Source organism: Simochromis diagramma, unplaced genomic scaffold, assembly GCF_900408965.1.
Source record: "Simochromis diagramma unplaced genomic scaffold, fSimDia1.1 OVJJ01000216.1, whole genome shotgun sequence".
Taxonomy (NCBI): Eukaryota; Metazoa; Chordata; class Actinopteri; order Cichliformes; family Cichlidae; genus Simochromis; species Simochromis diagramma.
The window spans coordinates 7054781-7072347 of record NW_024386883.1 but is presented as its reverse complement, the minus strand read 5'-3'; the positions used below and the strand labels follow the sequence as shown (position 1 = coordinate 7072347).

General features: G+C 37.9%; 2 protein-coding genes across 5 annotated transcripts; one reads left to right on the top strand and one right to left on the bottom strand.

Moving 5' to 3' along the window:
- Positions 1 to 888: 888 nt before the first annotated feature.
- On the bottom strand, positions 889 to 4268 carry mettl27 (methyltransferase like 27). Of its 4 annotated transcripts, none has more exons than XM_040031959.1 (6): positions 3881 to 4268; positions 3342 to 3475; positions 2720 to 2848; positions 2351 to 2486; positions 1476 to 1571; positions 889 to 1362 (listed from the first exon to the last, which is right to left on the bottom strand). In XM_040031959.1, exons 1-6 carry the CDS (start codon positions 3927 to 3929, stop codon positions 1160 to 1162), a joined length of 747 nt encoding a protein of 248 aa, XP_039887893.1. In that variant the 5' UTR covers positions 3930 to 4268; the 3' UTR covers positions 889 to 1159. The 4 variants fall into 4 exon arrangements, with proteins under 4 accessions (XP_039887893.1, XP_039887894.1, XP_039887895.1 ...); XM_040031960.1 differs by having other exon boundaries at positions 3342 to 3472; positions 3881 to 4266; XM_040031961.1 differs by having other exon boundaries at positions 3977 to 4265.
- An 83-nt stretch (positions 4269 to 4351) lies between these two features.
- nf2b (neurofibromin 2b (merlin)) lies at positions 4352 to 16971 on the top strand. The gene is made up of 17 exons (XM_040031957.1): positions 4352 to 4733; positions 4985 to 5098; positions 5773 to 5898; positions 6679 to 6801; positions 6959 to 7042; positions 7371 to 7439; positions 7599 to 7681; positions 7829 to 7904; positions 8005 to 8142; positions 11587 to 11661; positions 11757 to 11870; positions 11979 to 12101; positions 12205 to 12422; positions 13200 to 13302; positions 13932 to 14071; positions 14160 to 14331; positions 15678 to 16971. The coding sequence occupies exons 2-17, from the start codon at positions 5009 to 5011 to the stop codon at positions 15723 to 15725; spliced, it is 1782 nt and encodes a 593-aa protein (XP_039887891.1). The 5' UTR covers positions 4352 to 4733; positions 4985 to 5008; the 3' UTR covers positions 15726 to 16971.
- Positions 16972 to 17567: the final 596 nt, after the last annotated feature.

The following is a 17567-nucleotide window of genomic DNA, read 5'->3' as shown; positions in this document are numbered from 1 at the left end:
TACACTGCCACCTGTTGTCCTTTTCTTCGTCTCTGGCTCCCCCCCCCCCACCTTCTACCTGTCCCTTCTCTCTGTGTGTGATGGATGCCTGCATGTCTTTTTTTTTTTTTTAATTTTTTGCTCTATAGCCAATTCATACACTCTAGGCTCACACTTACATTTTTATTGCATTCTTTTGTTTGTCTTTAGTCTAATACAATGTAACATTTGAAAAGAACATTTAAGTATATTGTTAGTCCTTGGGTGAATGAAATTAAGTCTTTCTAGCTTTCTAGACTAAGAATCAGGTCTGAAGAATCCATGTTTTATCCTCCAGAGGAGGAGGATAAAAAAGGAAGGAGGAAAGGAGGAAAAAAAAAAAAGGTTTAGTTTAACTTTTTTTGTGATTTGTGTCCACTACTGGATGAATGGAATGGAACAGATGGATAGGCTGGGTCTCACAAGGATATGAACACTGGTTGTATGTCTTCAAAAATATAAAATTTTAGAAATCCAGCCCAGTGACCCAAGCAAAAATTTAGAGATTCACTCCTCAAGACGTCCATATGAAATGCAGACTGACCACTAGGCTTTCAGTCACCTAAAACTGTATCTGATGCTGTATATAATATTGTTAAACAGGGTCAGGTCATTGGTAAAACATCTACACTTCATCTTGGTTGCTTAACATAAAATCCACCGTGGTGGTGTACAGAAGCATAATTGTCCAATTTCTTGTCGACTTGATTAGTTTTAAAATTTAAAACAAATAGCAAATAAAGTTAATAAAGTTTTAAGCACAAAGGGGATAACCTAACATCTGAGCCAACTGAATCACTGAATTAGAAAATGTAACCTCATAAACTCACTTATTAGTGGATGGCAGATATTAATGCACAAGAGACACAGTTACAGACACAAGTTATACAACCATTTATTTAGAAAATGGTTCATTTACTTTCAATAAGGAAAAGTCTGTTACTCAGTTGCAAGATACTCATTTGGTTGAAAGCAGCTTTCCATCTTTGAGCCTACTTAATTCTGCAAAAGCAAAAATCAAGCCTTCCTTTTTAATCTTACGTCAATTTTATCCAGTTTTTGTTTCTTCTCTAATAAGTCTATTTTGCACCTTTGCTGGTGTGATTTTAAACCACCATACACTTTTGTGATACATGTATAATTATAGTTTCTTGTAGAGATATACAGCGCCAGATATGTAGCCATCCTCGTGCTCCGACACAGCTCTCTCCCAGTTTTCCACCTCTGTGACCTCCACACAAGTCCAAAGCCCCTCGTTCTCCATCTGCCTGAGCTCAGAGTCAAGAAAGCCTTTGTACTCCAGATTGTCCTGGTTACTTCTGGTAGTCATGCAAATATAGCCACCTGGTGGAAAGAGATGATAGTGCAGTAAGTGATGAGAGCTCATCTTCAGTAAAGTGATGGGAAACTGTAGGTGAGACAGCACTGGAACAACAACAGCAAAAACATATTCACACCTGGTTTGGTGGACTTGCACAGATCTCTGACCACAGCAGGAGGGACATGACCAAAACTTAGTCCTCCAACAATCACAACCACATCAAACAAATCTACTGCAAAAGGTAGAAAAGGGGAATTAGTGGTTTAAGGATAAGGCTTGGACTTAAAAGATGGGCATAATCTTTTAACATGAAAGCATGTCCTTATAAATGGTAAATGGCCCGTATTTGTATAGCGCTTTACTTAGTCCCTATGGACCCCAAAGCGCTTTACACTACATTCAGTCATCCACCCATTCACACACATTTACACACTGGTGATGACAAGCTATATTGTAGCCACAGCTGCCCTGGGGCGCACTGACAGAAGCGAGGCTGCCGGACACTGGTGCCACCGGGCCCTCTGACCACCACCAGTAGGCAACGGGTGAAGTGTCTTGCCCAAGGACACAACGACCGAGACTGTCAGAGCCGGGGCTCGAACCGGCAACCTTCCGATTACAGGATGAACTGCCAACTCTTGAGCCAATTAAATTTATAATTTAACAACATAAAAAAATTATCTTGAGCAGAAATAAGGACAATTTCCTAATATGAGTACAGAGAATGACAATGACATAGGAAAGCAATAACAGGTAAGTGTTGTATAAAATATAAAGATAAATAATATCATATGACAATAACAGTAATTCTTTTACTTTTTAAAATTATGATTTTAGATTTCATAACAATAAAAAAACGTGAAAACAATCACTTGAAATGCTATAATTTTAAAATAGCTCTGAAAAATAGAGACACACAAGCACTAATTAAAAGCATCTTACCTGAGAACCGAAAATTAAATTACACAGTAATTAATGACTTGGATAAAATAATAATAAAGCTTTAAATACCCCACTGGATAGGCAGTGGCTCCTCTCCCAGCATGATCTGCTTCGAATCCTGGTACAACCCGCTCTGTCTTGCCAACTCCAACATAGCTTTGCTTCCATCTACCCCCACAAACTTTCCAAATCCAAGTTTCTTCAACTGTGCAACATGTTTAGGTTGTTATCAGACACATAGTTATTAAGTTGTAGAATCAAGAAAGAAAAGGTCACTACATTATAAGAAATTTCTAGACATTTATTTAGACTGAAAAAGATCAAATATCAACAATGTTTTCAAAAAAGGATTTGTCAGATATTAAATTGCAAATCACTTCATTAAGACTGCACATTTACAGTTTCTCCCTGAGGCCATGTGTTCTTTTTCTATTTTACCTGTGTGGCCACCAGTCCTGTACCACAGGCCACATCCAATACGACGGCACCTTCACGATCTCCACTGAAATGGGAAGAGATGCAGTTTGCTGCCAGAGTTGGTGCACGGTAATCCAGGACAGCCACATCCTACTCAAAAACATGAACAGTTACCCATTAATTATGTATGAAACACATACATAACATTGTTCCATCAGATAAATCCTATAGAACTGTAATTTGTACTCTTTTACTTTATATTACATATGTAACGATAAATTTCACAACATTGTATTTTCAGATGCATTTTCTTCTTATAATAAAATTGCACTGTGCTAACAATTTCTTTTATTTACCTGGAAAAAAGTACCAATATTTTCACTATTATCCATTAGATATCCATCCAAAAGATTAGTACGTGTCAAACATTGCTAAAAAATTACAGTAGACTAAAGGTTATACCATACAAAACAGCAGAGTGACAAATGTAACATTAGTGCCTAAAATTATAACAATACAGATAACATTTAAGCATGTAAACTACAAGGAACTAGAATAGAAAAACAAGCCATATAGGCAGTGATGTGGCTAATAATAAAAATCAGCAAGTATTAGTAAAATATAAAAGGTAAGGTTATCTCACCTGATCATAGTTCTCTGCCCAGGAGTTGTAAAAGGAGACCTTGTCCGTTGATGTTGTGTTTTTATGGGCTGATAGAATAACTGCTTTCACATTTTCAAATGTGTTAGCCACAGCTGACATTATATACACACCTGCTGAGAAGAAACAAACATAGTCAAGCAAAATCATAACAACCAGAGACTCCAAGTGTGCATACACATTACAGATACAGTCTTAATATATAGGCAGCGTACATTCTTTGGTTCATTTTCTAGCTAATTTAATTTTTGGTTTTGAGATTTTAATTGCTCTGTCAGTCATCATAAATTTAATTTGTTCGTCTACTCAACAGATCTGTTGACTACTTTCACATTAGCCTAATTAAAGAGCAAAAATGAACAATTTTGGAAACTAAAACCAGCATACGTTTGTCTGAACAGACTGAATCATTAATCAATTAACACAACAGCTGCACATTATTATCATTATTATGTTTATTGTATTATTATAACTTCTGCAATGTAATAAATAACACGGGCTCTTTCGGCTTGCACACTCACTTGTCTGATTTCTTTTACGGTTGTAGAAGACACAGTCTGCTGCATACATACATATATGTATACGTGTAAAGATACAGAGACAGGGCGCCAGTTTACCAGCGGTCGTCTCCCTGGATCTTTCTTCTTTCTCCGTTCACACTCCAACAATAAAGACAGGACTACTGCTGCAAACTGAATCGGGGACACCGAGAGCCTGTGCAGCAACACCAGGAAGCAACCAATGACTGTATAAAAGAGCGGGCAAGCTATTCCCTCAGTAGAGTCTTTCAGGGAAAGAGGCAGCTTTCTCTGCTCTTTTTCCGCCATAAAGAGGCGTTTACATTCTTTCAGATTATTTTCTTTCCTATACATTTTATTTTATAGTATGTGATCTTTGCTAGCTGCTGCATTCACGGCCACACACCACGCCTGGAACCAGTATTTCCCAACAACCACCGAAGGAGGCCTTTGAACTCGCGCTTGCTCATGCGCAGTAGCGTTATCCACAGTTGCTATTCGTGTTCCCACCTGTAGAGTGTCTGGGAATCAAAACAAAAATCTTCTGGAAAGTCGTCCTAGATTTTAACAGAAAGCTAACCCACCTAAAACCGAGAGAGTTAGCACAGTTGTTCCCAAGTGTTATTTGAATCAGCTTTAACATCTGAATTTCGCTTAATTAGATGTATTTCATCATGGGAGTTTCTCAAAAGTTTCGCTCTTTCTACAACTTTTTCTGCTCGGTTTTCGTGGCATAGCTGGAAAGCTAACTGCTGTTTGTTGTAGTAAATGTTAGCCTAGCATTGCTGTCCCCACACAAAAGCCCTGCCTCTTCTCAGAGTTGTTGGACACCAGAAGTTTCAAACTTTATTAAGCGGTAATGGCCCCATCTAACTTTTTAATGCATGTTGTTTTGATTAATTTTTTTCGTATCTCTAAAGCCGCTGGAAAAACTAAATTATCGTTTGGATGCTAAAGAGAACATGATCAAGAAGCAGTTCCTTCCATGCGCTTAACACTGTAAATTACATTAAAAACGTGCTGCTTAAGTCATGAGTTGGTTCATCGTATCACTTGTTAAATGTAATTTGTAGCTCTATAATCTGTTGTGTTAATTTTTTTCCACAGCTTTTTGACCGAAACGTCTTCAAAATGTCTATCCTGGGATTAAAGAAGAAGCAGCCAAAGACTTTTAAAGTCAAAGTTATCACTATGGATGCTGAAATGGAGTTTAGCTGCGAGGTATGGATATATGCGAGCCTGTATGATATGTCGAAGTATAATAATTAACTGTGATTACATTTTTATATATAATCTTTGGCTCCTTTAAAATGAACCCCCAGATTAACAGTAAAGAATTGCTTGAAAAGTCCATGCATCACACCTTGCAAAAGTTAAATTGGGCAAAATTGTACGAGGCCTTTCACTGGTTTTAAACGTGAAGGGCACTGCTGTAATCTAAGACGCATGTCATGCAACCTCATGTGTGGGTTTACCCAGGAGATAGTTTATCAGCAGCAGTTATAGATCCTGACACACGTTATCTTGTGATTGATTGAGCAAGTAAATGACAGTCAACAATGGCTATACTCATGTGGGGCCTCTGCTGTGTGAAATAATACCGCTGCTTTCCCCCCACAAACATTGATATGTTATCTTTTTAAACCACAGCTCATTTTTGTCCTGTGAAAGATTACATTTCACAGGATACATTAGATTCTTGGGGATGTGTCCCACCTACACTACAACACACTGCAGGGAGCCCTGCCAGTACACCAGGATTGAAACATTTTTATAATAATTATTCTTACATTTTTCTTTATATTGAGACAGGACAGTTAAAGGGCTCCAGCTGCAAATACCCTTGCTTTGAGCATTTTCACTTGCTCATATCTTTCTAACTCCTTTCTTTTCAGGTCAAGTGGAAAGGTAAAGACCTCTTTGACCTGGTATGTCGAACTGTTGGTTTGAGGGAGACCTGGTTTTTTGGACTTAGGTACACAGTAAAGGATACCTATGCCTGGCTAAAACCAGACAAGCGGGTAAGTGAAGGGATATTTCTAAGGAGACTGGCTCTGAGATCCAAAAATAAACAAATAAACCCCCAATTAAAAAAAAAAAAAAAAAAAAAAAGAGTGTAAAATGTCAATAAAAACATGGCGCAATAATTTACAGACCTCATAGAGCCACATGTTATTCACAATAGACTATAAATGCATATAAAATCTTTGAACGGCAAAAATGTCCCATTTTAGGAAAGTTGGGACAGGGTCATGTTTACCACTGTGAAGCATGCACTATTCTTTTAATACCGGTCTGTAAAAATCTGGAAAAGGAAGAGAGCCGCTGCTGGATTTCTGGGAGATGAATGTTGTCCCGTTCTTGTCAGAGTTAATATTCTAGCTTTTTCGTATTTTTTGTACCATGGAGTACCAAATGATTTCAGCTGGTGAACTGCAGCCAGGCAGTACCTGGACTCTACTATGAAGTATGGAATTATGGAAGGCTTTCCCGGAAAAAGAGGTCACCTGGATATTTGGAAGGTTATACAGGTTGCTTAAATAAGACATTTATATTGGCTAGATCAGTCAGCGTTGTATTTCAGCGTGCAAATATTTCTTCATGCTGGAAGAGAGAAATTCAAAATGAGTTGAGAAATTTGTTTTCCGTGGAATGGAACATGATGTTTTCTATGTTCTTCTGTAAAACATATATGGCTTTATAGGATCTGCAGATCACTGTATTCTGCCCAATACCCCAACTTTTTTTGAATGGTTGTATAAACACAATATAATAACTTTTTCTTTTCATCTTTCATCAAGGTCTTGGACCAGGAGGTTCCTAAGGACTCTCCCATAACATTTAATTTCCTTGCTAAATTTTTCCCGGAAAAAGTAGAAGAAGAGCTGGTTCAAGAAATAACTCAACACCTCTTCTTCTTACAGGTACTCTGATAACTTTGTGGTGAAACCTTTAGGTGAATTTCTTTCCTTTAGTTTATTTTGACTTTTAACTCAACCTGTGTGTAGCATTTACCTCATGTCTAAGAAGCTTTTATGTAGCTCAGTACATGTTCACACATGTTGTCAAACTCTTGTTTAGGTAAAAAAACAGATATTAGATGAAGAGATATTCTGCTCCCCTGAAGCTTCAGTTCTGCTGGCATCATATGCCGTCCAAGCTAAGGTAAGAAAATTTGGAGGGTCAAATTCTCACTAAACCAGCAGTTGCTCAGCCTTCTTTTATCTGAAAATAATTAGACTCCTGGAGTACATTTGCTGCTGGAGACCATCGTGCAAATATGAAACAAAATCAATATAATGCAGATTAGTTATATGGACAGGATGAAGAGCAGTGCATTCATGAGATACAAAAGGGCTAAAATTTGATGAAGGGCAACTTATTTACTGCACAGATCCTAATGACCTATGTTATTCAACCAAACTCTGAATAAATATTTTCCTCTGTGTGTCATTAATGTTTGATTTCTTGTTTACTGTTGTTTCCCTTTCAGTATGGAGACTATGATCCAAACTTCCATAAACCAGGCTTCCTGGCACAAGATGAGCTTTTGCCAAAAACAGTAAGTATACAGGTCTCTGTGCAGATTTGACCTATGAAAACTGGTGCTTCCCAGAATTATTTTCTTTAGTTAGCAGTCATTTCTGGCCAAGTTTGTCAGACACCATCTGTGCATTCAGTGTATTAACATTTTCCCTGTGATCCTGTGTCTTTATCCCAGGTTGTGATGCAGTACCAAATGACAGCAGACATGTGGGAGGAGAAGATCACAGCTTGGTATGCCGAGCACAGAGGCCTCGCCAGGTACAGCTGACCCAAGGGGCTGCTGAAGACCAGCATGTGAAGACTTATTAACACCTTTAGCAAAAGATTGCACTAGATCATGTAGTTTAAGTGTAATCGATGTATCATTGTGTGATCCCCTTTCTTATTTTCACATCGTCCATATAGAGATGAAGCTGAGATGGAATACCTAAAGATTGCTCAGGATCTTGAGATGTATGGTGTCAGCTACTTTGAAATTACTGTGAGTGTGAATTAGTATGATTTGATTTCACATTTTTGAATCTGACATTTAACTTTGCTGTCTCTTGGGTTAACATTTGTGTTTCTACATATATTGGCAGCAAAATAAGAGGGACACAAACCTCCTACTTGGAGTTGATGCCCAGGGTCTTCACATCTACAGCCCCAGCAGCAAACTCGCCCCTAACAAGTCCTTTCCTTGGAGCGGCATCCGTAATATCTCCTATAGTGAAAAGGAGGTAAGGGCAAGGAGTGGGCTGTCCTGCAGACAAACTGGGCATAATGCTCACATCCAAAATAATATGCTTAAAATACTCTTAGATTGATATATTTTGTCTGCAATTTTTTTGCCTCTCATTACTTTCCTGCCACCTGAATTGAGACACTTGTGGGTATTTTTAAATGGCTGTTTTGTATCACTGTGTCTGTGTATCTGAGAATCCATTAAAAACATAAATGCAGCATTCATGGGCACGCTTGGATTGTATTCCACATCTTTGGTCCTATTCCATCAAATTTGTATTTTCAACATTTTAATGTCATCCAGAGTCATTCTGGCCTAGGGAAGAGTTGGTGAGTACAGATTCAGTAACAGTGAACGTGATCAACAGTGAGTAACAGCCAGCAACGTCCATGGGTTGCTGGCTGTTACTATATGAATTCCGTTACAAGGTTTGCTGCACTAGAAACCTTCTTGCAATTTGTTTTGGGTCCTAACAGACACTTTGATTGGTAATTTATTTCAAACATGTAAACAATATACAGGTACATTTAGAAAAGAAAATAAGACAGAAAAAAAATACTATACAAAATAAAATCAATACATTTCAATATAGCTACCGTTCTGATTAATTTACATGTTGAAACGGAGTGGGAAGAAGTAAACGCTTATTTAATCCCACCCCTTTGCCATAAATTATCAGTTAATATTTAGTCAGCTTCCTTACTGATATAATTTGTAATAAAAGTAGTGAACAGATTTCTATAATATCACATCATGATTTTTTTTTTTTTTTTTTAATAGAGACATTCACTTAATTTTAATATTTTCCTTTTCTTTTCAACCATAGTTTGTGCAAATATACCAGATTTCCTGGAAACACTCGTTAAATACTAGCTGAGTGTAAGTCTGGACAATATATTGAGTTTTTAAGACATTAAAAAGGATGCAGGATGAGACAATGTTGTTTATGTTTCACTAAAATTATACTCGATGAGCAGCCGTAGCACATTTGACTAAAAAGAAAAGATCACTGGCAAGCTTCTTGGAACATAGACTGTGATGCTGACCCCCTCAAATGGTGGAAGGAACATAAAGTTGGCTATCCAGCAATGAACTGCCTGGCCAAAAATTATCTTTGTGTGTCAGCTACCAGACACCCTTCTGAAAAGCTTTTCAGTTACAGCTTAACAATGTAACCTGTCACAGGGCATCTTGCTCTGTTTTGGTGTTGTTGTTGTTATATATATATATATTTATTAGGGGTGCAACGATACACAAAATTCACGGTTCGGTTCGATACTTTGGTGTCACGGTTCGATATTTTTTCGATACAAAAAAAATGTTCATGCCTTTTTAATTTGTCATTTATTAAAATTATAAATATATATTTTAACTCAAAAGTACAGTTTTTAAATTTAACCCTTGTGCGTGTTTTTTATTTTGACAGCGAATGCGCACCTGCGGACCACTTATGTGCACCCCTGGTTATTTAGCTCGTCATATTGAAGCCACAGAAATTATTTTGTCCATGAAACCATAAAGCTGCACTTTCTTTTTGCCTTATAGTCTGATTTGTCATAACTTCTCCGTTTTGTGGTAAGCTTTTCTTTGGCTGTCACTTCTTCACCCTGACCTGTCTTATTTGGCTCAGCAGAACTAAAATATATATATCCTGCTGCTTTTACACAGGCACTCACATAAGCTCAGCGATTCTCTGCGCGATCAACCTCTCACATGTTTAAGCTTGCTGCGTGAGATTTCACTTGTCATGTTTGCATAGTAAGCTAACGATTAATAAGACGATGTCAGAGGAATTGGTGCACAAATTATCATCACTCACAGATCAGTGCTGTCGCTCTCTATACACAGTTCGCACGATTGCAAAGTGAAAGCAAAAAAACAAGCGCAAATTCAAACGCAATTTCAATATGTCACATATTGACAGTGGCTCACCGATGCCAATGACATAATTACCCAGCTACATTTCTGAAAGAATGCAAAAGCATTGACATGTATTTTTCCTTCCTACAATAGCCCGACGGGCAGGGAAGAGATAGATTTTGGTAGCCCGACTGAAAAAATCGCTAGCCCCAGGACGTCGGGCTAGCGATATTGCGAGCCCTGTATCTGATTGAGGAATCACTCATCTTTGGAAAAGAGAGTTTATTACAGAGAAATGTCTCTTTCCAAAATAAAAGCTATACTATCCGCTTCTTCTGGGCTATATTCTCAGCAGCATAAGGAGAATCATGTGCTAACAGCTGTCTAAATGACTCGGCTAAAGTTAGTAGCATGCTTGTTGTTTTTGTCTTTGCACTAGGATGATGTCGGCGTAAATGTGCAGTCATATTCGTTGTGTTCCCACTAGTGCTTTCAGGTTAATCTCGTTGAAATGACCTTAACGCCACAACACGGCAAATCTCCGTTAACAAGCTACCGCCGATCACCCCGTGCATGGGGCTAGACGGCCAACACGTTAACGAGCTAACTGCGCTAACACACTAGTTCCCACCCATGTAATTGAGCATTGCATGGCACATCCAACATACTGTTTTACTTTAGTCCATGACTCGCTTACCTTCAGGGTCATACGTCATATGAAAACCAAAATAATTCCAAACGCCAGATCTGAATGAGGTCCATGTTGCAAGGAGAGCTTAACTTCTGTCTCGCTAGCTTGCCCTGCGCTCTTCCTTCTGACTATGCTGTCTGTGTTGAGCGCTCAGTGAATCTGCGTTCGACTGCTCCGCCTAGGGTCGACAGTGCAGCCTAGGCGGAGTAGTCGAACGCAGATTCACTGAGCGCTCAACACAGACAGCATCGTCAGAAGGAAAGTTGATAAAATAAATTACAAATGTTGTATTGTTCGATACATATGCGTACCGAACCGAAAGCACTGTATCGAACGGTTCAATATCGATACGAATATCGTTGCACCCCTAATATATATATATATATATATATATATATATATATGAGAGAGATATAGAGATATATAGACAGATAGATATATATCCTTATAATTATTCCCAGTTTTTACAAAGAAACTCACTGGCTAGAAAAAGGGATAACATTTTCCTCATTTTATTCCATTTCATACTTTTGCATGCAAGCGTTGCATTTTCTTGATTGCACAAATGTGAGTCTTTGGTATGCAAGAAAATAACATTTTATTTAAGGGGCATTGTTATTTAATATATGCAGATAATTAACTTTTCTTATTTATATTTTTGTAACATTTTTCATGTACATCTTAAGTTGTATGTTAACAAACGTGCCTGTGTGACATTTGGTTTTGATTTTGAACTGCCTTTTTGTTATATTATTACAGCCTTACAGCTGTGTATTGGAAACTGCTTTCTTTCAGTGTCATATTTTCTTTCATATTGATCTGTTGTAAACTGTGCTCTCGGTTAATCTGCATGTTTTGTTTTGTTTTTTTGTTTTCATGTTGTTCCAGTTCACAATCAAACCTCTGGACAAGAAGAAAGATGTTTTCAAGTTCTACTCATCTCAGCTGCGTGTCAACAAGCTGGTTGGTTTGCCTCTGTGTTTGTGATGTCATCTACTTAAAGGTTAAATGTTGTATGTCGTAAGTTTGTGCTGATTATGTTTCACCTGACTCCTTAGATCCTGCAGTTGTGCATTGGGAATCATGATTTGTTTATGAGGAGGAGGAAGGTGGACTCAATTGAAGTGCAGCAGATGAAAGCTCAAGCCAAAGAGGAAAAGGCCCGCAAGAAGGTCTGTGGTCTCAACTCCACTGGAACATCACATTAGATAGGATGCTCACAGTGATCCATCATAAATCTTTTATTGTGGTTAACAAACTTTAAATGGGCCGCCATGTAGATGGAGCGCCAGATCCTGGCACGGGAGAAACAGATGAGGGAGGAAGCGGAACGGGCAAAAGAAGAAATGGAAAGAAGACTGTTCCAGCTGCAGGATGAGGCACGACTGGCTAATGAGGCACTGGTGAGAATATTGTCATTTACCTGAGATAACTGTTGAATTTTCAGAGTTTATCTTATGCAACTTTGTAAAAATTTGGATTAAATGTTAAATAAATTTTGTCCAGCTGCGATCTGAGGAGACAGCAGACCTGCTGGCAGAGAAAGCTCAGATTGCTGAGGAGGAAGCGAAGCTGTTGGCCCACAAAGCTGCAGAAGCTGAGCAAGAGAGGCAGAGGTTAGAGGTCACAGCCATGAAGACCAAGGAGGAGAAGAGGCTCATGGAGCAGAAGATGAGGGAGGCGGAGCAGCTGGCTGTAAAACTGGTGGAGCAGTCTGAGCGGAGGTCTGAAATCATTTGAGTTTTTATTTGAGATATTTTCATTAGTTAAAATTTAATCCCTTTATAACTTTTGTCCGTGCATAACATTTATCAACTGGTAACTAAATAAATGAAACACTATTAATAAAAGTCCTCTAAAAATATTTCACATAAACCTGCAAAGATTTAGCCGAAGCTGGCATGTGGTGGTAATTTTAAAAATAGTTTTCCACTTATTCTATTTTCAAAATGAGTAAAAAAAAAAAAGATGTAGGAAACCCGAGATATGCTTTTGATTCCATCCAGTTTTCTTCCCTCTCAAAACCCAGCATTCAACCACCAACAGCATTGGGGTTCACTTCTAAAATGAATGTGTTAGAAAAACTGGGTCTGTTGCTCTGTCATTATCTTGATTCTGTTATAACATTAAGGCTGGGTTTAAACATGCATTGTTAAACTCAAAGGCACACGATCACTTAAACTTAATTACTGAAATCACCTAAACTCAACCTAAACCTAAACTGCTATATATAAATGTACTAGGTATAAATGTGCTAACTGTGCTATGCATAAATAGGTCTGCAAATCACTTCGAAAGGAGGATAAAAGCCCCCCAATTGTCATGTCATCGAGAGACACATGATGATCTTCATGTCTTTGATAAGAAGCCTATAATGCTTCATTTGTGTTCCTTTTGTTTCAGAATAAGTTGTAAAAAGAAAAGAAAAAAGTACTGCTCTGATAATAATCAACATGTATTTACTTTACTCTTAGTTGAACTGACTAAATCTTTGATTCCAGGTTGAAGGAAGCTGATCACCTGAAACAGGACCTGACTGAGGCAAAGGATGCTGAGAGGAGAGCCAAGCAGAAGCTGCTGGAGATCACCAAAACAACCTACCCTGTACGTTGATCACACTACTGCTTCTCTGATCTCTGTGATGCCTGGATTTCTTTTGTAGATTGAAGGAGTTTGTTTTCATTATAAGAGCTCTGATCTCCGTGTTATTACGCTGCAAAGGCCATTGATTAGCTGCTTTATGAGCTTAATATGGACCATCAATTTGAGATCTTCAAAGTTATTTTTTAGGGAGGATTATCATTGTTCTATAACATCCCTCATTTATTTCTTGAAGTTAGCGATTTCATGTCTCCCAGAATGTTTTTAATGGCAAGAGAAGAGGTGCGAAATCTGTGGGTGTTATTAGTATTGCAGATTTATATTTATTAGTGTGGATAATTGACGAGAAAAACCCCACAAAACATTAATGTGTTTTATATCATTCACTATAAATGAACTTTGTTAGTAACCAAGTTAGATAGAGAAAGCTGTATGCTTTTATGTGTTATTGCTCAAAATGAGGGATTTCAAATAGCAGTGGTATTACACACAAAACTGAATGTTCTGATAATGATAATTCAGTGAATTATTTTGGTTTTTTGCCCTCATGTGACCCCAGATTTTAAAAGTGTAATGTGCTTTACCTTTGTGAATATTTATACTTAAATGACATCTGTGTGCTTGTCTTCCAGCTCATAGCAGCTTATTCTGCTCCCCCTGCTCCTCCTGCTCCTCCTGAAGCAGCCGACTTTGCCTGTGAGTCACCACCTGCACGCCTCGACTTCAAGGACTCCGACATGAAACGGCTCTCTATGGAGATTGAGAGAGAGAGGTAAGCCGGGGTTTAAATCCCCTGCAACGGCACTTTAGAGTGACAGTTTGGCTGTTTGTTGATGATACTGTGGCATGCATAAATACAGGCTGGAGTACATGGAGAAGAGCAAACATCTTCAGGACCAGCTGAAGGAGCTCAAGTCTGAGATCGAGTCTCTGAAGCTGGAGGAGCAGCAGCAGCAACAGGCCAGCCTCTACAACCTGCACAGTGAGGCGAGGGGGTACATCCCAGAGCCCGTCTACATAGCTCACAGCAACGTACGTATGAGCCATTCATGTAATGTCATTAGTTTTATTGATGCTTAGTTATGTGTCAGAGTGTTAGTATAACCAAACCAGTAACTGCAGCTCACGCCCACTAATGATCCTAAGACCCAAACGCTTCCACAGCATGCATTTTGAATTTCTTTGATATTTGTGCTGATTGGGACCTGATGAATGTAAAAACAAAGAATTACCAGATTTTTTTTTTTTAACCTTATTTTTGTTTTTAAGAAAAATGAGAGCCAGATATGAGGATATTCGTTTAAAAATTTTGATAGAACAGTAGCAGTATAATGTCCTCATAAGTGGATATCAGGCCCTTGTAGAGCAAAATTGAGTATTTTGGTCTAAATAACCCAAAACGTGATGCCCACATATGTGGATGCCAGGTCCTAGGAGGTTAATCAGGTTGTGAACAAACATCTGATATCCAAACATAACCTTTTCATTCAAAATGAAATTTTGGACAGTTTAAGTGCAAAATGTAATTTTTTGGGTAATATTTCTTAAAATTTCAAAAATTCTAGATTAACATTAACATGCAAAAAGCAGATTGTGTTTATCATTTATTTTTATCTTATATTATCTCCTAAGGTCATTGATTGTTTTCATTTGTAGCACATTTATAAATGTTCTAATTTAAAAACTTTTCAGCATAAACTAGGTTTACAAGAAACACGCAGTCCACCGCAATCAGTTCAGTTGAATTCAGTTTTTATTTGGCCTGTGTACTCACTGCATCACTGGTAATTACTGTTTGTCCTGTTGAGCTTGAATCACTGCTGGAATTTCAGATCTCATTATCCAAAGGACAACCAGAGCACCACAATATCTCTCTAACACGAATTTAAGAAAAGTCTAGATTAAAGAAAATGTTATAATGATGACAAATGAGGTTTAAAGTGGACTGGTACTGTACTCAAAGGTTATCCATCGTCCTGGCTTTCTTTCATATTAAATTCAATCCTTTGACTATACTGATGTGAAAACATCTTCAAAGGAATTGCTTTTGTTATGTCAATATTTTACCACATAGAAGAAAATGATTTCAAATTGCATCTTAACATGTAACACAAACCGTTGCACTTCGAATTCTGGCATTTCTGTTTCACCGAGTTAGCCCTGAAGATAGCAGAATGTAATATGCAGCCGTAAACTGATGATTCAGTTAAATTAAGGATATACAGGATCAGCAGACTTGGTAAATAGTTACTGTTGTAAATACTTTGTAATGCTAAAAGCATTTATGTGGCAAATATGAAATACTTGAAAATGTTTGCATTTGTATTTTTAGAATTACTGATTACTCCATGATTGCTCACGCTTCTCTTGTTTTGCAGAGAAACTCTGCATACATGTCTCAGATGGCCTTCTTTGAAGAAGTGTGATCCTGGCCCTTTAAAATTGAGGGAGCAGCTGCTGTGACGCTCTGCTTCCTCAGCCTGTTTGGTTAACGTTTACCTGACTGAAGCTAACAGACAGAAACTCTATGTTCTTTGGAAAGACTTTGAATCTGTTCTTAAAAATGAACTAATAACACTTGTGTGGCTTCCTGCGCAGACTGTTAGATTAAGTTTTGCCACCTGCAACACCTACAGCATGTCAGCATCTAGAAAGAGTGCATTATTGGATAAGCGCTTCTTCAAGATATGTTGCTGAGGAGTTTTTATTTCATGCTTTTTGTTTGGTTTTAATGAATACTTAGCTGTAATGTGGTCAAATACAGAACTATGCCTGCTTAATGTCCAGATATCCATTTGTGCCTTAAAATACTTTAAGACTGGGATTGTGTTAAAAAAGAAATTACGCTGCAACGTTGGCAAAGTTCAGATCAGTTGTGATGTCAGCTGCGATGAATGTCGTAAACAGGGTTCCTTCCACAGAAGCAAAATATTCTTCAAACATGGGTTAGAGTTCAGATTTACCAACTGTTGTTCAGTAACACTCTGAACATAGACTGTATGTAAACGAAAGGCTCTGGCCCCAATATATAGAAATCTATGAAAAACAATCTTGCTGCTCATCTTATTTTATTACCTAAACACTTTGGTGATGAAGTTATGATCTCACTCTAGCTTCTAAGGTTGTTTTGTGCTTTATAAATAACGCCCCCATTTAGAGTGTAACAGATGATAAAATGCATGTGATTTACAGTGCGGTTTCCTTCTGACTGACAAAATACCATCATACGAGGATGTAGTGCGTCTGGTTTCTCACTCACTCAGATCCTCCTCTTGCTTAAAATGCCTGGTTTTAAAAGGCATAAACATACATACACGGTGGTGCTGCCAGTGGATGCTTCTCTGCTCCTACTGTCTGGCTCAGGAGATTTGACAAAGATCGCTGACCTATTCATGCATAAAATGCCAGACTTGTGTCCACTTTTGTTGATGTTTTAGTGAAAGAAATGCCAAAACAAAGGCAACAGAGAAAAACTTTCCACAAGTGAAAAGTTGTTTCACATTATTTTAGTCTTTTAAACATGTTTAATTTGATATGTCGACATCAGTAATCTGACTTTAGGCTAACTTAATGTTCAGTCGCTGTTATTAACATTAAGTTATATTAGCTAAAGAGAAAAAAATGGGAAGGTTTTTATTAATGTAATAAATTAGAGTTAAACTGAGAATGATATTTGGCTACTGTTGTTGTATGTGTTCTTGTTAGGTACTTCTAAGTAGAGCAGGGCGATATGACCAAAAATATTTATCACGATATACATTTGAAAATTTGCAATAACGATATAACTGACGATATAATTGACACTAGACAAAATACTTTACAACTCCACAACTTTATTAATGCAAAAAAAAACCATCAATGTATTTTCACTTAAACAGCAGCTTTTTTATGTGCATTAAATGGTAAATGGCCTGCATTTGTATAGCGCTTTTCTAGTCCCTAAGGACCCCAAAGCGCTTCACACTACATTCAGTCATTCTCCCATTCACACACACATTCACACACTGGTGATGGCAAGCTACATTGTAGCCACAGCTGCCCTGGGGCGCACTGACAGAGGCGAGGCTGCCGGACACTGGTGCCACCGGGCCCTCTGACCACCACCAGTAGGCAAACATGGGGTTAGTATCATTAAAGTTATATAAAAATGTAACAGTGCAAATGCAAATTCCTTGCTGACAGTTTAACCAAAAGGCATTTCCAGTGGAAATTGGCCGACATATCGGCAACATAACCATGTATAATATCCACAAAACTTAAAAAGAGGT

Bases quoted from the DNA above. Each gene is read 5' to 3' on its own strand.
- mettl27 (XM_040031959.1), bottom strand. From the start codon at position 3,929: ATGTATGCAGCAGACTGTGTCTTCTACAACCGTAAAAGAAATCAGACA. The intron at 2,849-3,341 runs GTGAGATAACCT...GTTTTTGAGTAG, and splicing joins GGGCAGAGAACTATGATCAG to GATGTGGCTGTCCTGGATTA. The intron at 2,487-2,719 runs GTAAAATAGAAA...CATGTTGCACAG, and splicing joins CAGGACTGGTGGCCACACAG to TTGAAGAAACTTGGATTTGG.
- nf2b (XM_040031957.1), top strand. From the start codon at position 5,009: ATGTCTATCCTGGGATTAAAGAAGAAGCAGCCAAAGACTTTTAAAGTC. The intron at 7,440-7,598 runs GTAAGTATACAG...TCTTTATCCCAG, and splicing joins ATGAGCTTTTGCCAAAAACA to GTTGTGATGCAGTACCAAAT. The intron at 14,332-15,677 runs GTACGTATGAGC...CTTGTTTTGCAG, and splicing joins TCTACATAGCTCACAGCAAC to AGAAACTCTGCATACATGTC.